The 25,222-nt window shown below is 46.8% G+C and overlaps 1 protein-coding gene across 6 annotated transcripts in view; it reads left to right on the top strand.

The window, feature by feature from the left end:
* The window catches only part of Slc23a2 (solute carrier family 23 member 2), a 95,713-nt gene that overhangs the window by 42,028 nt on the left and 28,463 nt on the right, over positions 1 to 25,222 (top strand). For all 6 annotated transcript variants that reach the window (XM_052722412.1, XM_052722414.1, XM_052722410.1 and 3 more), the window contains 4 exons: positions 1,942 to 2,195; positions 7,959 to 8,057; positions 10,745 to 10,861; positions 14,455 to 14,612. In XM_052722412.1, coding sequence (XP_052578372.1) covers positions 2,088 to 2,195; positions 7,959 to 8,057; positions 10,745 to 10,861; positions 14,455 to 14,612 — 482 coding nt within the window. In that variant the 5' untranslated portion in view covers positions 1,942 to 2,087. The remainder of the gene's footprint in view (positions 1 to 1,941; positions 2,196 to 7,958; positions 8,058 to 10,744; positions 10,862 to 14,454; positions 14,613 to 25,222) is intronic.

The following is a 25,222-nucleotide window of genomic DNA, read 5'->3' as shown; positions in this document are numbered from 1 at the left end:
CCCTCTGCCTTTGTCCCTCTCCTTTCACCTTTTGCATTTTGCTTCCAGACCTTGGCGTTTCCCACGCAGAAGTACATCTGTGTGGGTAGCATCACATCAACATCTCATGTTGATACAGGGTTTCTGACCTTGCGGCTGGCTGTCTCTGCTAGCCTTGCATACTTGGGTATGGAAGGCTCCTTCTTGGGAACTTCATCGTCCGCCCCTTCTGTCCACATCTGTTTGTTTTCCGTGTCCCCCAAAGCCTTCCTCAGAACCTGGTCTGTGGATGCAGGGTATCGGTCAGCACTGTTGCCTCCTCCTCCTAACCAGCTCTCCCACTTGTGGCCAAATACAAATATTGCCATTGGAGTGCAAAATCAGTCCTGTTGAGAACTACTGTCTTAAGTAGATGTGGGTACGATAAGGATGTAAATGAGTAGCTACTTCAGAAAGATTTGATGGGTGTCTTGGGTTCTCTGTGTTCAAGAATGCAACATGGGGACTGGGAGATGGCTCAGTGGTTAAGAGCACTGGCTCCTCTCCCAGCATCCACATAGTGGCTCATAAACATCTGTAACTCTGGTCCCAGGGGATCTGACGCCCTCTGCTGGTCTCTAGGCACCAGGCATGCACACGGTGCACAGACATACACTAAGGCAGTATACCCATACATATAAAATTTAAAACTTACGCGGTGTGTTTTGTTTTTCCTCTCTGCTCTCATGACTGCTGAATGCTCAAGTGTCACATGTCTTTTCTTACTCCCTGCACCCCCTGCCCCCACCCCAATCCAAATGGAGAAACGCTGAAAAGGAGGTTTCCGATTGGTGTTCTACACACCCTTTAGTTTGGTTAGATTGTTTTCCTTTTGGAGGGCGGACCTGGCATCACTAATAACCGCCCCCACTCCTCCCTGCTTGCGTCACACTTTCCTTTATAAAAAGCCAGGCATGCCTGGGCATGTTTTATTGTAAATGTGCCATCCTGGGTGCTTTCTCATTTTTGAAGACAGGTTTTACAAATGTTTGTTAATCCAGGGTGGATTAGTTGTATTGTCCAGGTTGTGTTTGGTGGTTTGAAATTGTTTTAATTTTTTTTCTCTTTTGAAACTTGTCTGCATTTAAATTGTTGCAGGATCTTCCTGAGTTTGAATTTTTCTTAGTTTTATTTTAGTTTGAAATATTGAGTGTTTCTCTTTTGAATAATGCCGTCTCTTAGACTCTCCAGACTTGTCATATCCATCTTGGATTTGGTAGTGGTGATCTCTCCCTTCCCATCCCTTGTGATAGCTCCTCTTTTGGGAGGAAGAGGGAGGCTCTGGGCTTCTGTTTGAGGCTCATGTTGTATCTGGCTGAGCCTGCATGCTTTGATTCCTTTTTTGTGGTGTTTTAATCAACTGAAAACTCAAGCTGCTGCCTTGCTTGAATTCTGCGTAGTCACTTAATAATCCTAGGATGTTTGTCTGTTATTGGGTGTTGAAGACCTTCCGCCTTCCATAGGACATATGTAGGGAATTTAGAATTACTGAAGTCACCGTCCAGTCGTGACAAATGGGCTATATTTGCATTGTCTTCAATTTTAATTAAAATTCACTTCTGCACTGGCACAAGCCACTTTCTAAGTGCCAGGTGACTAGTGATATCTGCTAGACAGGGCAGGGATAGAAGATTTTCATTACTGGAGAGTGTTCTGTCTAGCAGGTAGCTTGGGGTTAAGGCACGTCAGAGGACTACCTTAGCTGTTTTTTTTTTTTCTTCTTTTTCGTATTCTAATATTTTTGACACCATTTCCATGCGTCCTTTTCACCAGGCGGTTGACTGTAGGTGAAGAGGGTGAGTTCTTGGGAAGCATTGGTGGGGTCTCATCAGCTGTTTGGGTACACTCGGACTGTTTCTGTGCAGGGGGCCTGATGACGCTGGGTCACTGTCTTCTCTGACTTTCCTGCGCTGTCTTTTGCAGGTGGTAAGGGATGACACTAATCTCCGTCTGAGAGTCCCGTGTTCCAGGTGCTGAAGAGAGCTCCCTCGGCTTGAGCTCCTGGCTTGAACAAGCCTTCACTGCAGCCACGCCAGGGCAACAATTGTGTAGGTTGCTCAGCTTCCTTAATGATGGGTATCGGCAAGAACACAACCTCCAAGTCAGTGGAGGCTGGTGGTTCCACGGAAGGCAAATATGAAGAGGAAGCGAAGCACCCCAATTTCTTCACTCTCCCGGTAAGAGCATCTCTTCCTTCTCGTTCCTCTCTGGAGTAGATGTAGGACAGACTTTAACAGTTGTGTTTTCAGTGAACTTTGTGGCACTGAAAATCAACTGCCTCTTATGCTGTCTTTGAGACAACCCAGTATTGTCTGTACTCTCAGCCAGCCTCAGGGCACCTGCTTGGGTTAACCCAGGAAGGAATTACACACTCTTATTAATGTTTTAAAACCATCCCAATACCTACTGTATTCTGGAGAGAGTCTTCATTTTCTCTCCAAAACTGTGCTGTTAGGAATAACATGTAATCCAACTTCTCAAATTGCAGGTGGGAGGGATGAATAACATATTATTGGAATCATATATTACAACATTTCAAAAGACGTAGTTCAGACCTAACACACCATTAGCTACCTTGAAGCTGGCTGATGCAGCAAAGCCTCTTTTCTTGTTTTTCCTTTCCTTTCCTTTCCTCTTTCTCTTTCTTTCTTTCTTTCTTTCTTTCTTTCTTTCTTTCTTTCTTTCTTTCTTTCTTTCTTTCTCTTTCCTTCTTTCCTTCCTTCCTTCTTTCTTCCTTCCTTCTTTCTTTCTTTCTTTGAGAATTTCATACGATGTAATTTGAACACATTCATCCCTTTTCCCCCACGTCTCCCGTTCTCTCTTACCCTACTCTTGAGATTTCTTCTCTTTTGTTTTCTTTTCCCACCAAGTCCAGTTTGTGTTGAGAGTTGAGACTGCCCTCCTGTGTGGTTGACCTACCATGGCCATGTCATTAAAGAAAACAGACTCTTCTGCCCCTGCAGTTTTGGAATGCCAATAGCTCCTCAGCTAGCATTGGGATTTCTTGCTCATCTTGCCCATTGTATGCTGGGAATTTATCTTAAAGCCTCTGCTCTTACAGTCTTGTACAGTTCTCCATGACACTCGGTGGCCACACTCAGGCAAAACCATGTGGAGTAGCTGATACTGCAGCTGGAAGCTCCCAGGCCCTGGGAATCGTGGCCTCTGGCACTCCTCAGCGCGGGGCTCCTCCGGGCGCTCCTGTCGCTGGTTGAGTTGTGGCTCACTTGTCCTTTAGCATTAATGACACAGCTGTCCCTGGCCCCACAGTGAAACTGTGCAGCTTGTGTCCCAGCCCTCACATAGAGGGATGGAGGGCAGGGGGGACTAATGCCTGTCTGGCACCTTCCAAGTCCTTGAGCCCCACATTGTCACATCTTCTCTCCAAAGTGAGGCTCACAGGTGTCGGCTTAGAGCTGCCTGCTGCGGTTTTAGTGGGGTCTATTTCCTCCAAATCTCATTCTGGAATTCAGTCCCTGTTAGGAAATATGAAGAGATGGCATGAGGTGAGACTTTGAAGAGGAGACTAGAGCTCTGCCCTTGGGAATGGATAATCTATTCGTGCATGTAACTGATAGATTAATGAGCGGGGGATGGGGGGGGCCTGTGAGAGCCAGCTTAGCCAGCTAGGTCTCTGGTACATCCCCTATCTCTCATCATGGGCTGTTTTCACAGCTCCCAGACTCTGAAGGCAAACAGCATCGCCAGCTGCAGCCCCTTGAGTCAGCGCCACAACCAGCTCTTCTTCTTCTAAGCCTCTCTTTTACGTATGGCCCATACGTATGGTGTGGGTGCTTTGCCTGCTGTGTGTCTATGTACCGTATGATGCAGTGCCTGCAGAGGCCAGAAGAGGTATTGGATCCCCTTGGACAGGAGTTACAGTGGGTTTTGAGCCAGTATGTGGGTTCTGGGAATTGTCCTTCTTTGTGTTTCTCATCTCAGTGACGTGAGACCAATATGCCGGGATTCCCAACCCTGCCCCTGCAAGGCATTCCTGATATGGCTGCACCTCACTGCCCACATCTAGCTCAGCTTCAACTCTGCTCAGAGCCATATTAATAGTGCAGATCAAAACCTGATCTTATAAATTTTAAAAACTATTCTAAGACTGTGCGCTTTCCTTGGTAAAATAGTGTTTGAAAGGTCACGAAGTGAAAATATTATCAATTATCAATGTATTTTATCTTTGTTCCTTAAACACACACACACACACACACACACACACACACACACACACACACACTCAAACCCACTCCCTCAGTACTTCTGAAGAACTGATTTTAACATTGGATTTTTTCCCCTCTCCTCTTTTGGGTGCGAGTTGTCTAATCAAGAGCCATGTATATGCCAAGACATCCTCTGCCCCAGCATCTGGCCCGGAGCTGGGCGCTGCCTGTTGTGCTCATCACAAAGCCTGCATTTACCTCAGAGCATCAGTCTATATATATATATATATATATATATACCTTTACGCTTCAGTGGCACTATCCTGTCCAGACCACTAGGTGCTGAAGGGTCTGCCTACCTCAGCTCCTGCTGCTGCCTTTTGACTTTGACCCACCTGCCCACCCTCTGCTGTAGCTGGAGTGGCTGAGAATTCCCTAGCCTGGCGCCTGGCGCCCACTCTGGATGGACCTCCTGTAGAGTGTCAGGGTTGAGTCTTGTTTGTCTGGGACACAGCTAGGATCTGTTAAATAAATATCTGAGCTTTCATTTAGTTCAAGGAGTATCTGTCATATATATAAGGATAGAAAGAATCAGGAGAGCAGTTGTAATTATGAACTCTTGCCAAAATCTGTTGGTTTTGGTCCTGTGTCAGATTTTAAAATTTATTGAGGTTGGCTGTAGTGGTGCTACTTTCCTGTAATCCCAGCACTCAGGGGGCCAAGGCTAGAGAGGGTCAGGAGGCTAGCCTGGGCTACATTTTGAGACCCTGTCTCAAAAAATTTTTCTTGAGGTACAGTTTGTATAACATAAAATTTGAAATAAAGTTGTCAAAGACATATGATATATTCACAGTGTTGTGTAACTATCACGTCCAGCCAGTTCTAAAACACCCTTGTTCCCCAAGAGGTACGTACAGTTACCAAGGAGCAGGGCGGCCTTATCCATGGCTTACTCTGCTCTAGACTCAGGTTTCTCTGATGGAGTCCCTTTGTGTTATGTTAGGAAGGTTTGTATTGCCTGTGTGTTCTCCTGGGCTTCTCAGGGGCTGAGTGCAGCTGTGCTGCAGGGTGGAATGCTGTGGCTTCAAGTGCAGACTTGAGTCTGGCTGGGAGCATGGATCTTGCTGCAGCCAGTGCAGGCCAACCAATGTCACAAACCCAGTTGTTCATAGAAGAAGCTGTAGTGTGGCTTACAATTTTGTCTGTTTTTGTTGTCGTTTGTTTTGTTTTTTGGGGGTGGAGTCTTGCTCTGGTCCAGTCTGGCTCCAGATCCACAATCCTCCTGCCTCAGCCTTTTGAGAGCTAGGATTATAGGTATGCACCACTGTACCTGGATAGAAATACTTTTAAAAGCAGACCTTTGCTTAAAGTAATAAAAGAAAATTCTGCTCCATTAGAGTGTGCTGAGATCTCTGCATACTTTAAAACTCGGACTTGGGTCTGCATGCTTTCAAATGAGAAATTTAATTTTTTGCTGGCTCAATTTCCTTAGCTACAAAAGTAAGTGTATTGGAAATCTCTCTGGAATTCCTCAGTCCAAGGAACTTTATACTCACTCTGCTGCTTAGCTCCTTAGTCTTTTTAGTAACTCCTTCCTGGAGAAAAACTTGTGTTCACTATAGGAAACTACCAAAATATGTAAAAGGAAAAGGAAGGTAAAATCGCCTTTAGATTAACAACAGCCACTGTTAATATTTGGGAATATGTCGTTATTGTCTTCTGTTTTAAATTTTGGCTTGTGTGCTGATGCTATTATAGTTTTTTTGATTTTTTTTTTCCATTGTCAGTATGTCAACTTCAAAGTTTCTGTCCTCTCCTCCCACCTTCTTCCCCTCCCCCTCATCCTCTTTTTCCTTTAGACAGCGTCCTGTGTAGCCCAGACAAGTATACAATGTATCTTGATCATAGTCCACTTCCTGACCACCTCGAAGTTCTCCCAGAACCTCCCCATTCTCCCTCTTCTTCATATTGCACAATCTAGTTAATGCTGCCGTGTGTGCATGGATGTAGAGAAATGGTTCTCAAACTTCATAACGCTGTGACCCTTTAGTACAGTTCCTCATGTTCTGGTGACTCTCAACCATAATACTATTTTGTTGCTACTTCATAATTACTTCTGTAATTTTGCTGCTGTTATTACTTGTAATGTAAATATCTGATATGCAGATATCTGACACGCAACCCCTGTGAAAAGGTTGCTTGACCCACAGGTTGAGAACCATTGGTGTAGAGCCATCCACCAGAGCTTAGGCAACCTCTAAGAGGCTGTACCCTAAAGAAAATTGACTCTCCCCCTCTTGGCAGCTGTCAGCTGCTGATTTTTCTCACCTAGGGTAGGGCCTTGTGAGCCCCTACTTCATTTATGCTTGATCTTACACAGGTTTCTTTCTTGGGGTTAAAGCCTCTTTCGTATTGCATCTTGAGAGATCCCTAGGAATGGAACCATTTGGTTAAGGAATGAAAATACTTTTAGTTTTCTTGTTTCTAATCAGATAAATCATACTGTTTCTCACCAAAGGAGGCGAGCATGGGGCTAGACTTCTTTTGAATCCATCCCAAGATGGGCTGGTCTCCCAGTGTCCCAAACAGCTACACACAGCAGGCTGCTTAGTTATAGTCCTCTGACTACAACACTTCCTGCCTGCCCCTCCCCAAACCCCCCACTTTTATCCATATATCTTTACTTGCAAATGTTCACTGCAAAGTCTTTGGTCTGGTTTGAGGCCTCTGTTTCTGCTGCACCATCAAGACTAGGCCCTCACTGGAACTTCTCTTGGTTCCCCTGTTGTTGCCCTGTGTCGTGGAGATCCTGCAGCTTTGGATCTGCGGGATTGGTCCCTCCACGTGCTCCAGCAGATCACAGATGGTGTGTGGATGTTGGGGAGGTCCAACTCATAACCCTGGTTCTGGGCCTGTATAGTTTCAGGATTGGTCAATCCGCCAGCTCTCCCTTGTACTTACCACCAAGGTGAGCTGTCCTGCATGGCCCTTGCTAGTTCATCCCTTGCAGTGATGAGCAAGGGGCTGGACCAGTTCTCCTGTACCTACACCTTCAGGGCCAGCTCTACTGTGTTGCCCAGGTATGGCATAGGGACCACTCTTCTGAGCGCTGCAGTTGATGAGAGGCAAGGACAGCTCTCTCACTCTTATGCCTCAGGCATCGATGGAGTGGGGGAGGATCTCTCTCCTGCCCATGCCACCGCATGACATATGAGCAATGGGGACAGCTCTCCTATGCTCACAACTTCGGGGTTGGCTCACCCACATTTCCACCAACAGGATTGACTCTATTGTGCTGCTCAGGCAAGGTGCAGGGCCTGCTCTTCCGAGGCAACACTTCCTCTTTCTAGAGCAGACTGGCAGTTGCTTTGGTGGTTCCCGAAGAAGTGATCTTAACTAAAGTAGCTTAGACACCACCACTCAGCAGCAACCTGGTCACCCGAATTGCAACACTGGCTTATCAGTCACCTCCCTTATCCTGGAGGGTGTTGGGGAGCCTATGGCTAGAGGTTTCTTTGGAATGTTTCATTTCGGTCTTTCCTGGTGGGCTCTGGCTCACCCAGCTCCACCCTATGGGTCATAGCACATTTCCCTATTTAAAATAGCCTATACACATCAGTTTCATTTAAGAAAATGAACTTTGCTGCTGTGATATGTAAAATGCATTTTAGGGCTCTTCTAAGAATTATGGGAGGCCTTTTGGAAAAAACACATTTCCCTACAGCACAGTGGCAAGTGTTGAAGCAGCCTCTCAGTATTAGCCCTTCTCCCCAGGTGGTGATCAATGGAGGGGCCACGTCCAGCGGAGAGCAGGACAACGAAGACACTGAGCTCATGGCAATCTACACCACGGAAAATGGCATCGCAGAGAAGGTACCGTGCTCACCCCGATACTGCCTGACCCCGTGTTTCTGTAGGGCCAGGATGTCTGGTTTGGGGCAATGTATCTGTGTGTGTGTGTGTGTGTGTGTGTGTGTGTGTGTGTGTGTGTGTGTGTGTGTGTGTTAGGGGGTGGTCTGCATGTTTGTTTTGTAATGGAAGAGTCATAATTACTAGGTTTTAATTGTCTTAGTAGCAGTTAAGGTTAAAAGCCCTTAAGAGTCATTATCTGGGTATTTTTAAAAGCCTCGCCAGAATGCCTGAGAACAGTGGTTAAGAGCTTGAGGACTGAAAGTCAAGTCTGACTACAAAGGTGACTCAGACTCTTAAGGAAATTGACATGACTCTCTGGGCATCAGCTTTCACTTCAAAAATAGGAATAAAAATACAAGGTAGGTATACCTAAGATAGATGTCTGAAATCCAAAACTTTAACTACCAATGTGGCTTTCAAAAGCATTTTGTATGTAGTGTATGTATGTGTATATATGTGTGTATAGATGTATACTTGTATTTGCATATATACACATATACACATGTATGTTTCTCTGTATACCTTTGGAGCCAGTCCTGGAACTCACTCTGTAGACCAGACTGGCCTCTGTCTGCCTCTGCCTCCTAAGTGCTGGGATTAAAGGCGTGTGCCACCACCACCTGGCAAGGATGTTGCCACTCTTGAGGAAGCCTTCAACACATGGACCTTCAGGGGTCACTGGGCAAACTATAGCATATATCACTTTTTGTAAGCTATGTGACAGTGTTGAGTTTGCCTTGGATGGTAAGCCCAGTATGTCCATAGTCCTGTCAATGTAGACAAGTGTTTCAGGAATGGCCATTGGGTCCAACCACGTCTTCATGATTCATAGATTCCATTCAGTTCTCATCCTCACAGTTGTTTATGGAGAGAAGCTGCGGATAAAATTCCTGATTTTTCCAGTCACCTTTCCCCCAGTGCAGGCAGGCAGACAGTGTTGTAATTCTCCTGCAGCAATGGATGGCACTTGTGAAATGTTTCCAACTAGAGGAGCTCACCGGAGCTTTGGCATGGAAGGTTTTATCAGGAACCCAACCTCTTAGGTATGGCTGGCCACCTGTGTGGCTGAGTTTAGATTCTTGCTTCTCAGACTACAAGCTGGTAACAGTGACCCAAGGACCTTGCTGTAGACCACATTGTTAGCATAAATGTTACCTTACCCAAGGCTTTAGAGGGGGAAAAAAGAAGTAATAATTATGATTTTTAAAACCCAAGAACAAAAGCAAAGCACCTGGGCTAGTATCAGGAAGGCCAGACCTTCTTTGCAAGGCAGGGTGTGAGTGGCTCAGGCCTTCTGAACCAATCTTTTCCTAGTCTTTTACATAGACGTTGCACTTTCTCATGTCTACGACTACAGCTTTGGAAAGACACAATACCATTTTAACACATCCTGCCAACATCCGCTGCTGGACCAGAGGCAAATGCACGTTCTGTAACATTTGAATCAAATGTCAGCTTCATTAAGCTGTACCTTTAAACTGTAGAAGATGAAGCAAAACTCTAGCATGTTTGTGGAAAGGGATTTAACCCCAAGACAGAGCTCCCCTTTTCAAGGAAATTTGGGTGACAGTGCATGGAGCCAGCAGCATGTGGGCTGGATCTGTCAGACATGGGCTCCAGGGTCACAATATCATCTCTCTCTTTTTTTCTTTTTTTTTTTTTTGTGGAACATTTTCATTTTGGTTCCTATTACTTTGTTTGCTAGGTTACAAAATATTTTTTAAATAAGATACTGTGTTCGTTAATTTTTAATTACTGTGATAAAATACCACAACCAAGGCTTATTTTGGGTTTATGGCTCCATGACCACTACTGCAGGGAGCTTGGCAGAGTCAGGCAACTGAGAGCTTAAATCTGGACCACAAACTGGAAGCAGACAAGCCTGGCCCCAGGGACACACTTCCTCCAGCAAAGCCACACCTCCTAATCCTCCCCAAACAGCCCCTAACCAGGGACCAAGTATTCAATGCCTGAGACTAGGGGCATTTGAATACTTGGTCTCTAGGCATCTCATTCCAACCACCACAGATACGCATGGCAGATTCTGAGAAATACAATTAATTCTTTGCAGTCTTAGAAACCAGAGCAGTTTGAAGATTGTGTAGAAAGAGAGACAGGGTTTCCTTGAGCCTTCTGTTCAGCTAATGTCCTGGCTGACTACACAGCTTGGTTGAGTTAGTTGTCTTGTTGATCTTGGCCTTCAAAAGCATGTAGTACTTAACACTTTAAATTCTTTATTAAATTGTCACATAAAATGTTAGAAATATTTTGGTCTTTTTTCTAATTAAGAAACTTTTTTATTCATTTTTACATTCCAATCACAGATCCCCTTCTTCCCTCCTTCAGAATTCTCTTCCAACCCACCCTGCATTTTTTTTTTTTTTTAAATAAAGCCAAAACCAAAATCTGAGTCCTTAAGCTTGGGCAGAAGGTCTGCTCAGGTTTGGAGCTCTTGGGGATGAGTTGATGTCAAGGGAGACAGAGCTCTTGTTCTGAGAACTAGCTCTCTGAGCAAGTGTACTTGAACCCTGCATCAGTGCTCAAAAGATGGAATGTAGTTTGGGGCAGTAGAGGGCTGTGCTAAGCTAAAAGAGCTAACATTCTGGGCAGTGACTAAGCCCCTCCTCTTCTCGTCTCGACTCTTGCAGAGTTCTCTTGCAGAGACCCTAGACAGCACTGGGAGTCTGGATCCCCAGAGGTCAGATATGATCTACACTATAGAGGATGTTCCTCCCTGGTACTTGTGCATATTCCTGGGGTTGCAGGTAAGATGGTTCTTCCAGGGTGTGTGACCTCTGGGCTAATGCTTGTATGTCTACCAGCTTGCTTTTCAAGAGATTCCTTTTTTCTCTTTTTCTTTTTGTCGCAAGGTCTCTTTGTGTAGCCTTGAGTGTCCTAGAACTCACTCTGTAGACCAGGCTGGCCTTGAACTAGGATGCCTCTGAATCCCGAATGCTGGGATTAGAGGTGTGTGCCCCCCACCTTTTTTGTTTTTATTCTGTGTATTATGTGTGGGTATGTATGCAACTGCAGGTGCTGCGGAGGCCATAGGTGTTGGATTCCCACTGCCTGACGAGGGTTCTGGGAACTGAACTCCCTTTTTCTGAGAGAACAATAGATGCTTTTAATTGCTGAGCCATCTCTCTAGTCCCCAAGTTTTATCTTTAATTAAGATTTATTATGGATTATTTTCCAAGAATGGTGCATAGGAATTTTCAGCATTAATTTCATAAACAGCAGGAAGAAGAAAAGAACCCGGAAGGAAACATTCAGGGAACAAAAAAAGTGATGTAATAGGAAGGAAGAAGGAGGCGGCCGTAGGGAGGCAGACGGAAGAGGGAAGAAAGCAGAGCAGAGGAAGGAAGAAGGAGGCGGCCGTAGGGAGGCAGACGGAAGAGGGAAGAAAGCAGAGCAGAGGAAGGAAAAAGGAGGCGGCCGTGGGGAGGCAGACGGAAGAGGGAAGAAAGCAGAGCAGAGGAAGGAAAAAGGAGGCGGCCGTGGGGAGGCAGACGGAAGAGGGAAGAAAGCAGACAGAACACAGAGGAAGGAAGAAGGAGGCGGCCGTAGGGAGGCAGACGGAAGAGGGAAGAAAACAGACAGAACACAGAGGAAGGAAGAAGGAGGCGGCCGTGGGAAGGCAGACGGAAGAGGGAAGAAAGCAGAGCAGAGGAAGGAAAAAGGAGGCGGCCGTGGGGAGGCAGACGGAAGAGGGAAGAAAGCAGACAGAACACAGAGGAAGGAAAAAGGAGGCGGCCGTGGGAAGGCAGACAGAAGAGGGAAGAAAGCAGAGCAGAGGAAGGAAGAAGGAGGCGGCCGTAGGGAAGGCAGACAGAAGAGGGAAGAAAGCAGAGCAGAGGAAGGAAGAAGGAGGCGGCCGTAGGGAGGCAGACGGAAGAGGGAAGAAAGCAGAGCAGAGGAAGGAAAAAGGAGGCGGCCGTGGGGAGGCAGACGGAAGAGGGAAGAAAGCAGAACAGAGGAAGGAAGAAGGAGGCGGCCGTGGGGAGGCAGACAGAAGAGGGAAGAAAGCAGACAGAACACAGAGGAAGGAAAAAGGAGGCGGCCGTGGGAAGGCAGACAGAAGAGGGAAGAAAGCAGAACAGAGGAAGGAAGAAGGAGGCGGCCGTGGGAAGGCAGACAGAAGAGGGAAGAAAGCAGAGCACAGAGGAAGGAAGAAGGAGGCGGCCGTAGGGAGGCAGACAGAAGAGGGAAGAAAGCAGAGCACAGAGGAAGGAAGAAGGAGGCGGCCGTGGGAGGCAGACAGAAGAGGGAAGAAAGCAGACAGAACACAGAGGAAGGAAGAAGGAGGCGGCCGTAGGGAGGCAGACGGAAGAGGGAAGAAAGCAGACAGAACACAGAGGAAGGAAGAAGGAGGCGGCCGTAGGGAGGCAGACGGAAGAGGGAAGAAAGCAGACAGAACACAGAGGAAGGAAGAAGGAGGCGGCCGTGGGAAGGCAGACGGAAGAGGGAAGAAAGCAGAACAGAGGAAGGAAAAAGGAGGCGGCCGTAGGAAGGCAGACGGAAGAGGGAAGAAAGCAGAACAGAGGAAGGAAGAAGGAGGCGGCCGTGGGAAGGCAGACGGAAGAGGGAAGAAAGCAGAGCAGAGGAAGGAAGAAGGAGGCGGCCGTAGGGAGGCAGACAGAAGAGGGAAGAAAGCAGACAGAACACAGAGGAAGGAAAAAGGAGGCGGCCGTAGGGAGGCAGACAGAAGAGGGAAGAAAGCAGAGCAGAGGAAGCAGTCATTAGCTTTGACCTCCCATCCCTGACCTTAGCAGTCCATGACCATGGCAAGTGCCTGTTGGCCAGGACCTGAGAGAAGGTCTTACCTTTTAAAGGAAGGGAATTGCTGCCTCCAGCCTTATCTGCTGTAGCTTCCAGCAGGAGGGAAGGCTGACAGTAGCCAGGTCAACTGTAGGTTTGCTGCTTGTCCTCAGTACTCTTGTCCTGCCTACAGATTGAAAGTGGCTTTTTAAGAAAAGGGACAGGCGGGAGTTCTCTCCTCACTGGCCTCACTGCCTGGCTTCTGACTACTCTGGGTTTGAACACTGTTTTGAGGTGTGTGTTTCCGTATTTCCTTGCTCAAGTTTGTGTGATCTCTAAGGTTTCCCAGGTGCTGGGAAAGTCAGTTTGTTGCCCAGACCCCTATGTTTACTTGGCCCTCACTGGTGCCTGATTGTGTTTTCCTCCCCACCCTGCAGCTGGAGGGCTGAGTGGGCTTGGTGAAAGACTACACTCAGGCCAGGTGTCCTGGACCTGATATACGCAGCCTACCTTTCAGATCTTTCTATTATAGATGTTTCCAGAATAGTCAAATGGAGTAACAACTCTTGCCTCCTGCTCTTAACAATACACAGCACATTGTGCACTGCTGTGAGAAGTTTTCGACAGAACACACATACCTGCACATTTGAGTTGCAGTCAGTGTGTATGTTTCTCTCACTTGGGCAGAAATGGGAAGCTGTGGGGATGAAAAAGAGGAAGAAGTTCACAGAACAGAAATAAAGAAATAGAAAATTAGGGGGAAAGGGAAGTGAATTGTGAATGCTGGGGCTATCTTCAAGAGCCACAGGAGTAAGGATGGGGTCCTAAAAGGAAGAGTATTAGGGGGTTCTTTCTGAAGGATTCCTGTAGCCTGTACCCTGAACCTTGCCTAACTGGAATAGGTGAATATTTGCCTAGTGGTACCAGACCACAGAACAAGGTAGAAAATGCCTTCTGCTGTGAACTCACTGTGTGGTATAATCCCCAGACCTGAGAGGGCTAAAAAGAAGTGAAAGAACTCCATAGACTAATATCTTAGGAATGCAGATATAAAATATGAGTGTATCAACTGGGTTCAGTGCCTTCCTCTTATCTCTGATTATCAGAAAGCTGAAACTGGAAGGTTAGGAGTTCGAGATCAACTTGGGCCATATAGTGAATTTCAGTACACCCTGGATTCCAAAATGAGATCCTGTCTCTATAAAACATGAACAAAACAAGATCTTATCAAATCAAGTCCTAGAGTATGCCTAACTAGGGTCTCTTTCAATACTGCAAGAATGGTTCAGCACAATGCAGTTAGCAGGTTAGAGAAGTGTCTGGGAGGACAAAAAGTAGGTATCTCTAGTGAGAACTATCTAAGCTTCTGTTGAGAGCTTCCTTTGTGCCAAAGTAAATTCATGTCAGTGATGTCCTAATACGGCTGGGTGATAGGGAAGGGCAAGTGACAAGTGTGAATGGACATGATCAGATGTATAGCTTGTACACCTAGAGATCCTTCCCGTGGCTGTAAGTCTTAAAGACACCAGGGGGCAACGCTAGGGCAAATCAAGCAAAAGCAAGGGCAGGTTTACTTTTCCCCTTGTCTCTCCTCGAGCAGCACTACCTGACGTGTTTCAGCGGCACAATCGCTGTGCCCTTTCTGCTGGCTGATGCCATGTGTGTGGGGGATGACCAATGGGCCACCAGCCAGCTCATCGGGACCATTTTCTTCTGCGTGGGAATCACGACATTGCTGCAGACAACATTTGGATGCAGGTGAGATGGGGTGCTGTGGGACGTTCACATCCCAGCAAGGCACTGAGCTGGGCCCTTTGCCCAGCACTATTGGATAGATCAGTTGGTGTTACAGCGTATTCCAGTGGCCATTGGTCTCCAGTCCACCTTTACAAGGTGTCCCTGGCCCCATGTTTCTTCTCTTCATGAAGGAAACTATCCCATTGTGCAAGCTGGAAACAAAGCCTTTTTATTGCCAGTGTTGGCTGGCAAGGCTCTGCCAGTCTTTAGCGTGCCTTCTAGTCCTCTCCTGTAATTCAGACCCAGTCTCTTTGACTGAGTTCCCATGTGGTCTCTTGCACTATGACCCTATGCACTCCCAGCCCATGCCATCTTTCTACTGCTCCCCTCCTTGGGTTGCCCAGGCCACATTCTTCCTGGTGTATAGCTTGTCCCTGATTCTCTGCCTTTCCCAGGTTTCCAGGTGAGCCTCTGAGCCCCACCCTCCTGCATGTCCCAGTGGCCCACCCATGGAGCACACCTCCACATCCTCCATCCCACTCATCCCCACTCCCGAGACTCCTGAAGTCCTCTGTTCTCCCTGAATTTCTACACCTGTGTTTTATGGTCTTTGGATTCATCTTCTAATGTGGCCCTGCTTTTCTGCTGTCTTTGCCCACTCTCTCACACTGCCCTTCTTGGTGCTAGCACTTTGACTTATTTATCTTTGCATCATAGCCCCGGTACTTGGGTATGGAGCTGAGCCAGGAAATACAGTAGGCAATGCTCCTAGCTTCTCCTCTCTTTTCCATATTGAACCCTATTCACAGCATAGCCTCCTACTTGCCAAGGCTCTGCTGCTTGTCCTCAGAGTAAAGTTTGTGGCTCTATCTCTTTATCCATTGGGAGACGGGCAAATAGGGCTTGCTTTTCCCTGCTGGGAAGCGGCAGCAAGAGGGACAGCGAGTAGCAGGCAGCCGTGACCTGTGTTCTAATGTGCCAGAATCGATCCTCAGGGCTCTCAAGGGCTACCCTCCCCAGGGGACAGTTGGCACCTGGGGTGTCTGGTTGCAGTATAGGTGGAGTGGAGAGGCACATGTCAGTGCCCTTGTAGGTCTGCTATTGGAGAGAAGCTGTCTGCACCTGGCCATGCGGCTGGCAAGCTGGGGTTCTTAGATCCCCTTAGACAATCTGCAGCTCCTATACTGAGCAGAAGGGTTGGAGGTGTTCTCTCCAGGGGCCCAGAAGAGAGGAGCAGGGGTGTCATTGATGTGCTGGGGAAGGAGATGAACCCAGGCCTTTTACAAAGCATTCAAGCCAGGGAGTTAAATGTGGCAGTAGTGACACTGGTCTTTTGTGTTATATTTAAGACTCTGGCCACAGGTTTGGATTGGGTGGAGCAGCTTTTGTTGGCTATACCTTGTACACAGAGCATGGCAGGCACTCTGGGGAAATACTTTTCCTAAACAGCTGGCTTGACCTGTAGTTGTTAGAGTTGCTGACATGGAGAGGTGATGGAAGCTCTCTCTTGTGGCTGTATCTGCCTGTGTGAGCTGCATCCTCATATGCCAGAGGCCAGGGCAGGTGATTGCGAACCTGGGGGCAGACTTACGTAAGATGACACGGCCAGTGGACCTCAAGGGAGTGCTTTTGGTCTTGAGGGCACCCTTTGTGCCCATTGTTCAGGCATCAGCCCATGGAGAACAATGTTGGTCAGTGCAGTTCACCTCTCTTTTTGCCTGAAATAGCAGTCAGCCAAGAAAGAACTAGAGAGGGACTGGAAATAAGGAGCGGTGCTTAGGCATGGAGTTCAGTGTGCTCATGAGGCTTTATGTGCCCTGTGGGGTGAAGAGTAGCAAGCCCCTTTTCGCCATGTGTGGTGTGGCCACATGCTTGGTTGTTTATCGGGAGGCCGGTATCCCATCTAAGAAGCAGGCAATGAGTGCACACCGTCCAGGAGAGTGGCTGCTGTGGTATCATGCCGGGCCTGGGATGCGGGATTCTGTGGCTCTTGCGGTCTGGGTGGTATCCACTCTTGACCTTTGAAAAGAAGAAAAGTACCGGCAGCCTCACAGATATCTAGTGACTCATCTGTGTAGAAGGCACAAGTGACTCAAGGTGCCAAGCAGATAGGACCATGCGCATATGATGGTGTCCATACCCCAGAGCATTGTATAGGGCCGTAAGACAGGAGGCGATGTCTTGCCTGTGACTTGAGGAGCTGGTAATGGTAGAGATAAGTCCCAGAGACTTGGGTTTTGGGCCCAGGAGGATGAGAGAGTATCTTGGCAGAGGTGGAAGCAAAAGCAGTAACTTAGGACCCAGCACAGGATTCCTCTCACTAGGCACAAGCCAGGGCTTGGCTGAGCACTAGGACCCTGCACTGATGGGGTTGTACCGAAGGCCTTAGCTTGCAGCATGTGACCAAAGAGAAGTAGTGGGACATACCTTCTCGGCCTTAGGACCTTAGGCAGCTGCCTCCTGTGGGCAGGTGAGAGGAAGCTGCCTCCAGTGCCCCTGGATGACAGTGTTTGCCTTTGTCTTAATCATCTAGTATATTTTTGCAGTTTATTTTGGGCAGTTGTAGAGTGTAACTGAGATGGGCATCCTTTTGGTTCTGTTAGATAGCAATGTGGAACATCACCAGTGCTGAGAATTATTATCTGAGGAGACATTTTAAAATTCCTGTTTAAAATAAGATCAAATAAAGCAGTTCACACAAAGGAGATGCAAAAGTGGACGTTGGAGGATGGAGCCAAGAGCTAGGCTGTTCCCATCACCATGTCTAGAGATTGCAGGCGGTCTGTGCTTTGGTTTACTAGTCATTGTTTGGGCTTCCCGTAGCAGAAGTTTTTCATGTGAAACTTTTGTGGTTTCTTGGCAGATTCTCAGAATTTCCCAACTCTGGTGGTTATCTGTGTTGGTCATAGGTTCTGTGTGTATGTGTGTTTTCCTGCCATTCGTTGGTACCCGGGCTTCCATCCCTGGGCAGCTAGGGTATATGGGCCCTGCCTCTGAGGGGTGGGCCTTTTATTCTACAGAAGCTAGAGAGCAGTGAAGAGTAGTCGTCTGTGGTTAGGTCCTACTCCCTTTCTGCCGCCTTGAAAACCTATCTTTATCTTGTTCATAAAATAGAATTCAGGAAAGGTGATGCACGCTGTTAATCCTAGCTCTCAGGAGGCAGAGGCAGGTGGATCACTTTGAGCTTGAGGCCAACCTGGTCTGTATATTGAATTCTAGGGCAGCCGGTACTGCATAGCGAGGTCCTGTGTCCAAAAATGAAAGAAGCTAAAATTGATCTTTGTGAAACAAAGATGATGAAACAGATGGGTCCCTTCTCAGACCTGAAGCTAAGCACAGGGTAGCAGCCTCCTAGGGGTGCCTGCTGTCCCCGCGGTGACACACTCTCTGGGCTGTAGGGAATGTGGTACAGTGCTGCTGTAGGTCTGCCCTCCTAGGGGTGTCTGCTGTCCCCGCGGTGACGCGCTCTCCGGGCTGTAGGGAATGTGGTACAGTGCTGCTGTAGGTCTGCCTTCCCTACTTTGCTGCCTAAGAATGTCTTCCGTGCCTTTGGGGACCACCATCTTTTCCCCTGGGGGTTGTGAGTCCCACCCTCACCTGTGGGATTTAAGTGGCTGTTTTGCCCCCTAGAACGTCTGTCTGTTGGGTGAGGTGATTTGCAGAATGCCTCTCCCTCTCCCTCTCCTCCCTTGCCTGGCTTTTCCCTTGGACTCTGCTGTCATGATCTTCATTGCTTCGCTCTCGTGATGGAGACTGAAGAGGTCTCGCTCTGGTTGGTTGGTTTGTCAGTGTTAGTTGTCCCTGAGCTTGTTCTAAGAGCTGCTGCCAACCCTTTTAAATCTCCCTGTCACGGGGATAGGGTTACTCAGAGTCTTCCTAACCCACAGCCAGCCAGCCTGCAGTTGTGTGTCTAGAGGCCCCCACCTCTGCACAAACACCCTGAGTTAGTGTGGAGAGAGCTTCTCTGAAGCCCCATGCTTCCCTGCCTTACTGATTCTTCTCACGGCTGTGGCTAGGGGAGAGAGAACCCCACTGCTTTAGAGGATTCCTCAAGCCTGCTCACTCCGTCATCCCCCAGTAGTGTAAGAGTATAGGTAGGTAGGGACTACCAAAGGGGCCCCTTGTGGTCAGGCACAAACCTACTTAGGCACAAAGGAGATTCCTTTGCTGAGAGCCACTGGATCTGGTTAAGTTCTGGTTTAGCCACTGTCCGTAGGAGAAAGTCTCCTGCCTTCTGTTTTATTAGCTTCTTGTGGCCAGGGTGTGTGTGTCTGAGACTCACTAAGGGCAGTACACTTCTGGGTCTTGCATCTGGGGACCTTGAACATACATATTGTTGGAGTGCATAGTGGTTATTTATCTAGGGAGGTTGAAAGTTTTCCCGAGTTTCTTCACCCCTGAGGGGTCTTGTGTTTGTTTTAGTTTTTGTGAACCAGTTGAAAATAAGATTGCAGATAGCATGATGGCCCACCCTAAACTGTCATAGGGATGATAGTCTCTGAGTAACCATAACACCATTTATCAACGAGAAAATAATTATTCTGTCATATCATCTAATATGCAGCCCACATTTAATTTCCCCAGTTGTCCCTAAAATATGTGTTATAGCTGTTCCCCAAGCCTCTCTAAGCCTGGTCCAATTAAGCTCATATTGCTTTACTTGCTACGTCTCTGGTCTCTTACCTCCCAATATCATCTTTTTAGAGTCCAGACCAAGTGTCTCATCGACTTGTGATCCCAGTTTGTCTGGTTGTGTTCTCATGATGCTGTTTAATCTGCTGCACAGTCTCTTATTTGTTGTGAACTGGGAGATGGGGCCAGAGACAGGGATGATTCAGGGTGAGTGTGTCACCAGAACTACTTTGTCGGTGACATTAGGCCCTTTGTGTTCTGCCATGCCAAGCAGCACGTAATAGCTGGTTGTGGAGTTTTCCCCACAAGTAAAGTTTACTGCCTACTTCACTAAGGAAGCATTTTAAATAGTACATTGAAATGAGAGGCCAGTGCAAACCTGGAGGGAAATGACCTCGAAAGACATCATTTCTAATCAGCCTCACTGGGGCTATAGACTTAGTGGCCTGGGTCTCTTTGTCCCACTTACATTCATGGAACTTTGGCCAGGCTGCTCAGCTTCTCAAAGACCATTCCCTCTGATGTAAAATAATAAGCATGTTGTTGAGTGTTATGCAAGGTAGTGCCTGCCCCTGCCGGTTCCATGAGCTGTCATTATTACCTGAGCTCTGGAAAGGAGACAGAAGCCTGGTGGATAGCATGTCCCTGATGAATGTTGCAGGAGTGGGTGTGCACCCTGGCCATGCAGGCATGTTCTGACTTGGGTGGGACAGAGGTCATTTGACCCAGCTCCTCCTGAGGCCTGAGCTACTCCTGCCTCAGTTGCATGTTTTCTGTGGCTGGGGTGTTGGCCATGCTACCTGAGATTGCTCTTTTTTGTTGTTTTTTTTAAGTCTTCAAGGTGTCAGGATTAAGCTGTGTGTGGCTTTAAACATTTTGTTCTCTTCTCGGTGTATTTTTGTTTGTTTGTTTGTTTTCAAGACAGGTTTTCTCTGTGCAGCCCTGGATGTCCTGGAACTAGCTATGTAGACCAGGCTGGCCTCTGCCTTCTGAGTGCTGGGGTTGAAGGAGTAAGCCACCACCACCCAGCTCTCTACACCCTTTTTATTTGACTGTCTGATCCTGTGAGCCTGGCACATTCCCCGTGCCACAGATTGCCCATTCTCTTCCTCATCCTCCATACTTCTCACCTCTCTGCTGGTGATTGACAAGAGTAGGAGGAAACAGTTCTCACTAAATGTTAGGAGGGAAAGTAGCTCCTTGCACTTTTTACGACTTCAGGACCACTATACAGCAGCAGTACTTTACAGTACTTAAGCAATGTTATCTTCCCATATATTCCCCCAAAGAATTGATAGACATTTTTTTAAAGATTTATTTATTCATGTGTTTTATGTATATGAATGCTCTGTCTTGCACATCAAAAGAGGGCATCAGATCCCATTACAGATGGTTGATGAGCCACCATGTGGTTGCTGGTATTTGAACCTAGGACCTCTGGAAGAGCAGTCAAGTACTCTTAACTGCTGAGCCATCTCTCCTGAGAGACATGCTTTTTAAAAAGTTCTCTTTGCTAGGTGTCCTTTAAGGATATAGATTTATATAGATATATAAGGATATAGAGTTATATAGATATAACTCTCTGTGAGTTTGAAGCCAGCCTAGTCTACATGGTGAGTTCCAGGCCAGCCAAGGCTACACAGTGAGACCTCATCTCAAAAATAGATAAAATAAAACAAATGAATAGATAACCGTTATCTAATGAGTAGTCGTATTAACATACAATGAAAGGTGCCTTTTGTGTACCAGCTGAGTTTTCCAGTGTGTACAGTCTCATAGTCACCAGAGAACCATGCCATATCCTGCCGTATCCTGCCATATCCTGCCGCCTTGTGTTTGGCTTCATTTTATGCTAACAGACTGGAATAGTTGGAAGGGAGATTATCCAAAGGAAAAGGAGTGATCTGATATGTGAAAAGGTTCCAGAGATGCTGGTTGGGCTGGGAGTGTTACCTCCTTGACTCTCTGCTGCTTACCTAATCTCACTTCTGGTTACTGTACACAGGACCTAGGAACAGCAACACCTCAGCAGTAGTGAGCCCAGTAGTGTCCAGATCTCGTTTCCTCACGCCATTCTTTAGTATAATGGACTAGTGTTCTCTGAGCAGGTGGCTTAGAGTGGGGACTGAGAGGACACGTTGAACCTGGAACGTCTCACACCAGAAAGCTAAGATGTGCTTAAAAAAATGATAGATTGTGGGGAGGGCTCTCGAAAAGAAAAAGGAACCACCTTAAACAGGCCACTTTAGGCAGGTTTGGGCAATTTAATTATTAAGAACACTCATAGTAACAAGTTATAAAACTTTGAATGAAAAGAATTCATGTGCCTGCAGTGGTGGTCAGGAGAGAGAAAGGGGCGATGAAGATACAATGGACAACCAGGGAAACACTGCTTACAAAGGATGCCAGTTATAAACATAGATGGAAAGTCAGGAGGCCAGCCTGGGCTACATAGCAAGATCCTGATTAAAAATCTTAAATTATTGATTGATTAATTACCAGAGAACCATAATATCTAAACCTCATGCTAGAATGTAAAGTTAGTGGCAATATCACACAGTCTGAGAATCACCTGGCAGATTGTTATTAGAGAGAAAACATTCTCACATGATGAGATAGAGAATCACCACCTTAAATAAGTACCTTCACCCAGAGGGCCATCCTGACTGATGGGTTCCGGTGTGACTCAGTAGCGGTCTCCTTGCCAGGATGCTTAGCATGTGGCAAACAGGCTTGGATTGTACTGGGTGTGGGAAGAACTGCAAATGCTTTAGAAACTAGAGAAATATAATTATGCCTGAATATTAGATTACATTTTTGTTTTCATTTTTTTCCCTTGGGAGATACGGAAGGTTCTAACTGATGCCTGATCAAGTGTTTGAGTAAAATATTTTAGGTATGTAATCTGTTTCCCAGCAGCTGATTGGTTGATGAGTAAATAACAGCAAAGTCTTACTAATTTACAAAAAGTTTTCTTTGGTACATCACTTGCTTTTCTTCAAAGACATCGAGTCCATACTCTTGGTGGTTGGTTGATCAGCGGTAAAACTTGGTTCCTTAGAGCCAAGTCTATTTGATTCTCTTAAGGATTATTATTTTTCAGTTGTTCTGCAGTCCAGATGATTCAGATCAAGGCTCATCTGGTATGGAAAGGTTTTGCACCGGGTTTGGTGGTTGTGTGTGTTGAGAAAGAGCGGACTGCACTGCAGTGATGAATTCTGTCAGGGCAGATACAGTTGGCACCTTCTTGGTGCTTTTGCAAAACACGGACCTTTTGAACTATTAAAGACCATTCTCTTCATGGTGTCCTCGGGGTGATTCACTCTCCTCCTGTAGTGATTGCAAAGTGTTTGCTCTGCTCTGTTCTCAACCTAAACCAATGTTGGGAAGCCTAACTTCTTCATTCTCACCTAACAAAACCCCTTTCCAAGCATGTTTTAAGTAGCTCCTTCAATTCTTTACTATTGGTCCTGGGAATAAGTTTGTGAATGAAAAGACTGCGTCTTCCCATCAGGGAGTTACAGCTTCAGGACAGGATGGGCAGGCCAGTATGGAAGGGAGCCATTAGAGGCTAAATGGCTAGCAGGTGCTGGCCATAACCAGCTAGTCACCTGAGTCAACACCACAGGACTTGGAAGTCAGTTAGGCAAGGATCACACCTAGAGCTATGCCATGGCCTGTTAGATGGAACTCTATGGCTTGCTTCAACCTTCATGTCTGAGAATAGCTTCTAGGTGACAGTTGCATGTCCCGTTTCCCTCACAGTGATCCTTCCAGAGCTTAATCCCCTGAGCGTGCGTTTGTTTGTTTGTTTGTTTGTTTGTTTGTTTGTTTTGCCTACAGGTACCATGGGTTCCCTTTCACCTTCACTGTCCCTCTCTGGGCCTTCCCCTGAGGTTTAGTGTCTGTGTTCTTAGGGTGTCCCATGTCCATCCTGTGGCCCCCATTTTACACCGCTTTTTTCTTTGCCGTGGTTCCTCATAGCCCCTCAGCACGTGACTCGGTGCCTCTCAATCTTTAAGACAAGCATAAGTGACAGGTGGCAGAGCCCCACAGCATCTCCTCCTACTCACACTGCTGATCTTCCTAGGTGACCACGATTATTGTTTCCTTCACAGCAGAAGCTCCTCAGGACCCCAGGAAGCTTTTTCATCGTGTCTGCTTTTAGCTGTGCCTGTGTCGGGCAGATGCTGGACACTTGACATCTGTCCTAACAGGCAGTATGTTAAGATGTTGATGTGAATTGTCTACATATTAAAAACAATCTATTAATAAAAGCGTAGCATTCAAAAACTCCAGTATTTAGCTTTAGCACAGCATTAGCAGAGCTAGTCAGAAAATTGCAAATCTAAAATCAGTAAGTCACTGTGTTCAAGTGACAAAATCATTAATCCCTTCATCTAGCACAGTGGTTCTCAACCTTCCCAATGTTTTCAACCCTTTATAGTTCCTCATATTGTGGTGACTCCCAGCCATAATATTATTTTTGTTGCTACTTCATAACTATGTTTTTGCTACCATTATGAATTGTAATATAAATAAATATCTGATATGCAGGATGATGATTCAAAAATGCAGATGTGCTGAAAAGATGGCTGAACAATTAAGAGTTCAACCTTTAAGACTTCATGCTCCTCTTACAGAGGGCCCAGGTTCAGCTCTCAGCCACCATGTTAGGTGGCTCACAACCACCTGTAACTCCAGCTCCAGGGGATTCCATGCCCCTTTCTGGCATACATATACAAGGACACATAAATAAAAATAAAATACCCTCTAAAGATTCTGAATTGCGCCCCCACCCCCGCCCCGCCACCCTGGGAATCAGAAGCTGTGCTGTGGACACAGACGAACAGAGCATTAACTGATTTCATGATGTTCTCATGCCAGGTTCAGTCTTTTCCTTGGGAAATATTCCACCTACCCACCTAGGACTACTCCTATTAATTGTTCATGTGCTTTTGTAGCATTTCCTGAGAATTTAGTGTTGTCTCTGATTTGTGGCCACAGTGTAGAGCCCACAGTAAATCGTGTGTCATTACCAACCTATGCAGACGGGTGTCTGGCTGAAAACGGTGAGCCCAGGAGGCCAGCGTCCGCAGCTCGTGCAGCCCGTCTTAGGAGACTTCATTCTAGTATCGCCTGCTCAGGATCCCAGAGTCCCAGTCAGTGGATGAGGTTCTCTGCAGCCTCCCTCTTAGGACCCTTTTTGTCTTAGCTAAAATGCTCACCGTAGTGCTGAGATCAGGTTCAGAGTGAGGCTTGATGTAGGAGTGGAACTCAGCCTTGACTTCTATCACTTCCCAGGAATAGCCAGTGAATGTGATGGTCAAGATTTCTAAGTGCAGTTCAGCTGGACCTGTTGCACACCCTTAACCCCAGCACTCAGGAGATAGAGGCAGACAGATCTTGGAGTTTGGGGCTAGCCTGCTCTACATAGTGCGTTCTAGGCCAGCCAGGGCTACGTCATGAGAACCCCACCACCACCAAGAATGTGAATGTGAATGTGTATGTGTATGTATGTATATATTCAACTCAATATACATGTTATGTTGCCCCAGGATGCCTTGCTTGAAGTCTGAAACTGTGGTAAAATAGGTGTTATTCGGACTGTTCAAGATGACATCCACTCCTAATGGTGTACTGACATCCCTTTAACCTGCAATAAAGTCCTAAAATTTTGTGTGAGGACTTTCCATAAACCAGTGGCTGTTTTCCCTTTGATGTACATTTCCACTAGAGGTGACCTTCACATATACTGGCACTGTGCTCCAGACCCCTTTAGTCCAGTAATTATAGCCACTTGGTCAGTGGAGGGTGTGCCCTGTGAGTGGCTGGCAGGAAAGCCTCTGGCTGTGTATACTGTAAGGTCCATCTCCATCTTGCAGTCTACACCCTACCTGCTCTTAACTAAAGTCACTGTGGTTAAAATGGCCAGGAGAGCATTTTTGACAATGGAGTGTGTCAGAAAGGAACACACTGGGTTCTGGGATGGCCCAGCA

Source organism: Peromyscus californicus, unplaced genomic scaffold (assembly GCF_007827085.1).
Source record: "Peromyscus californicus insignis strain IS unplaced genomic scaffold, ASM782708v3 Scaffold_7__1_contigs__length_154581171, whole genome shotgun sequence".
In the NCBI taxonomy this organism is placed as follows: domain Eukaryota; kingdom Metazoa; phylum Chordata; class Mammalia; order Rodentia; family Cricetidae; genus Peromyscus; species Peromyscus californicus.
Note: the sequence above shows the minus strand (reverse complement) of the source record. Positions and strands in the feature narration are given on the sequence as shown.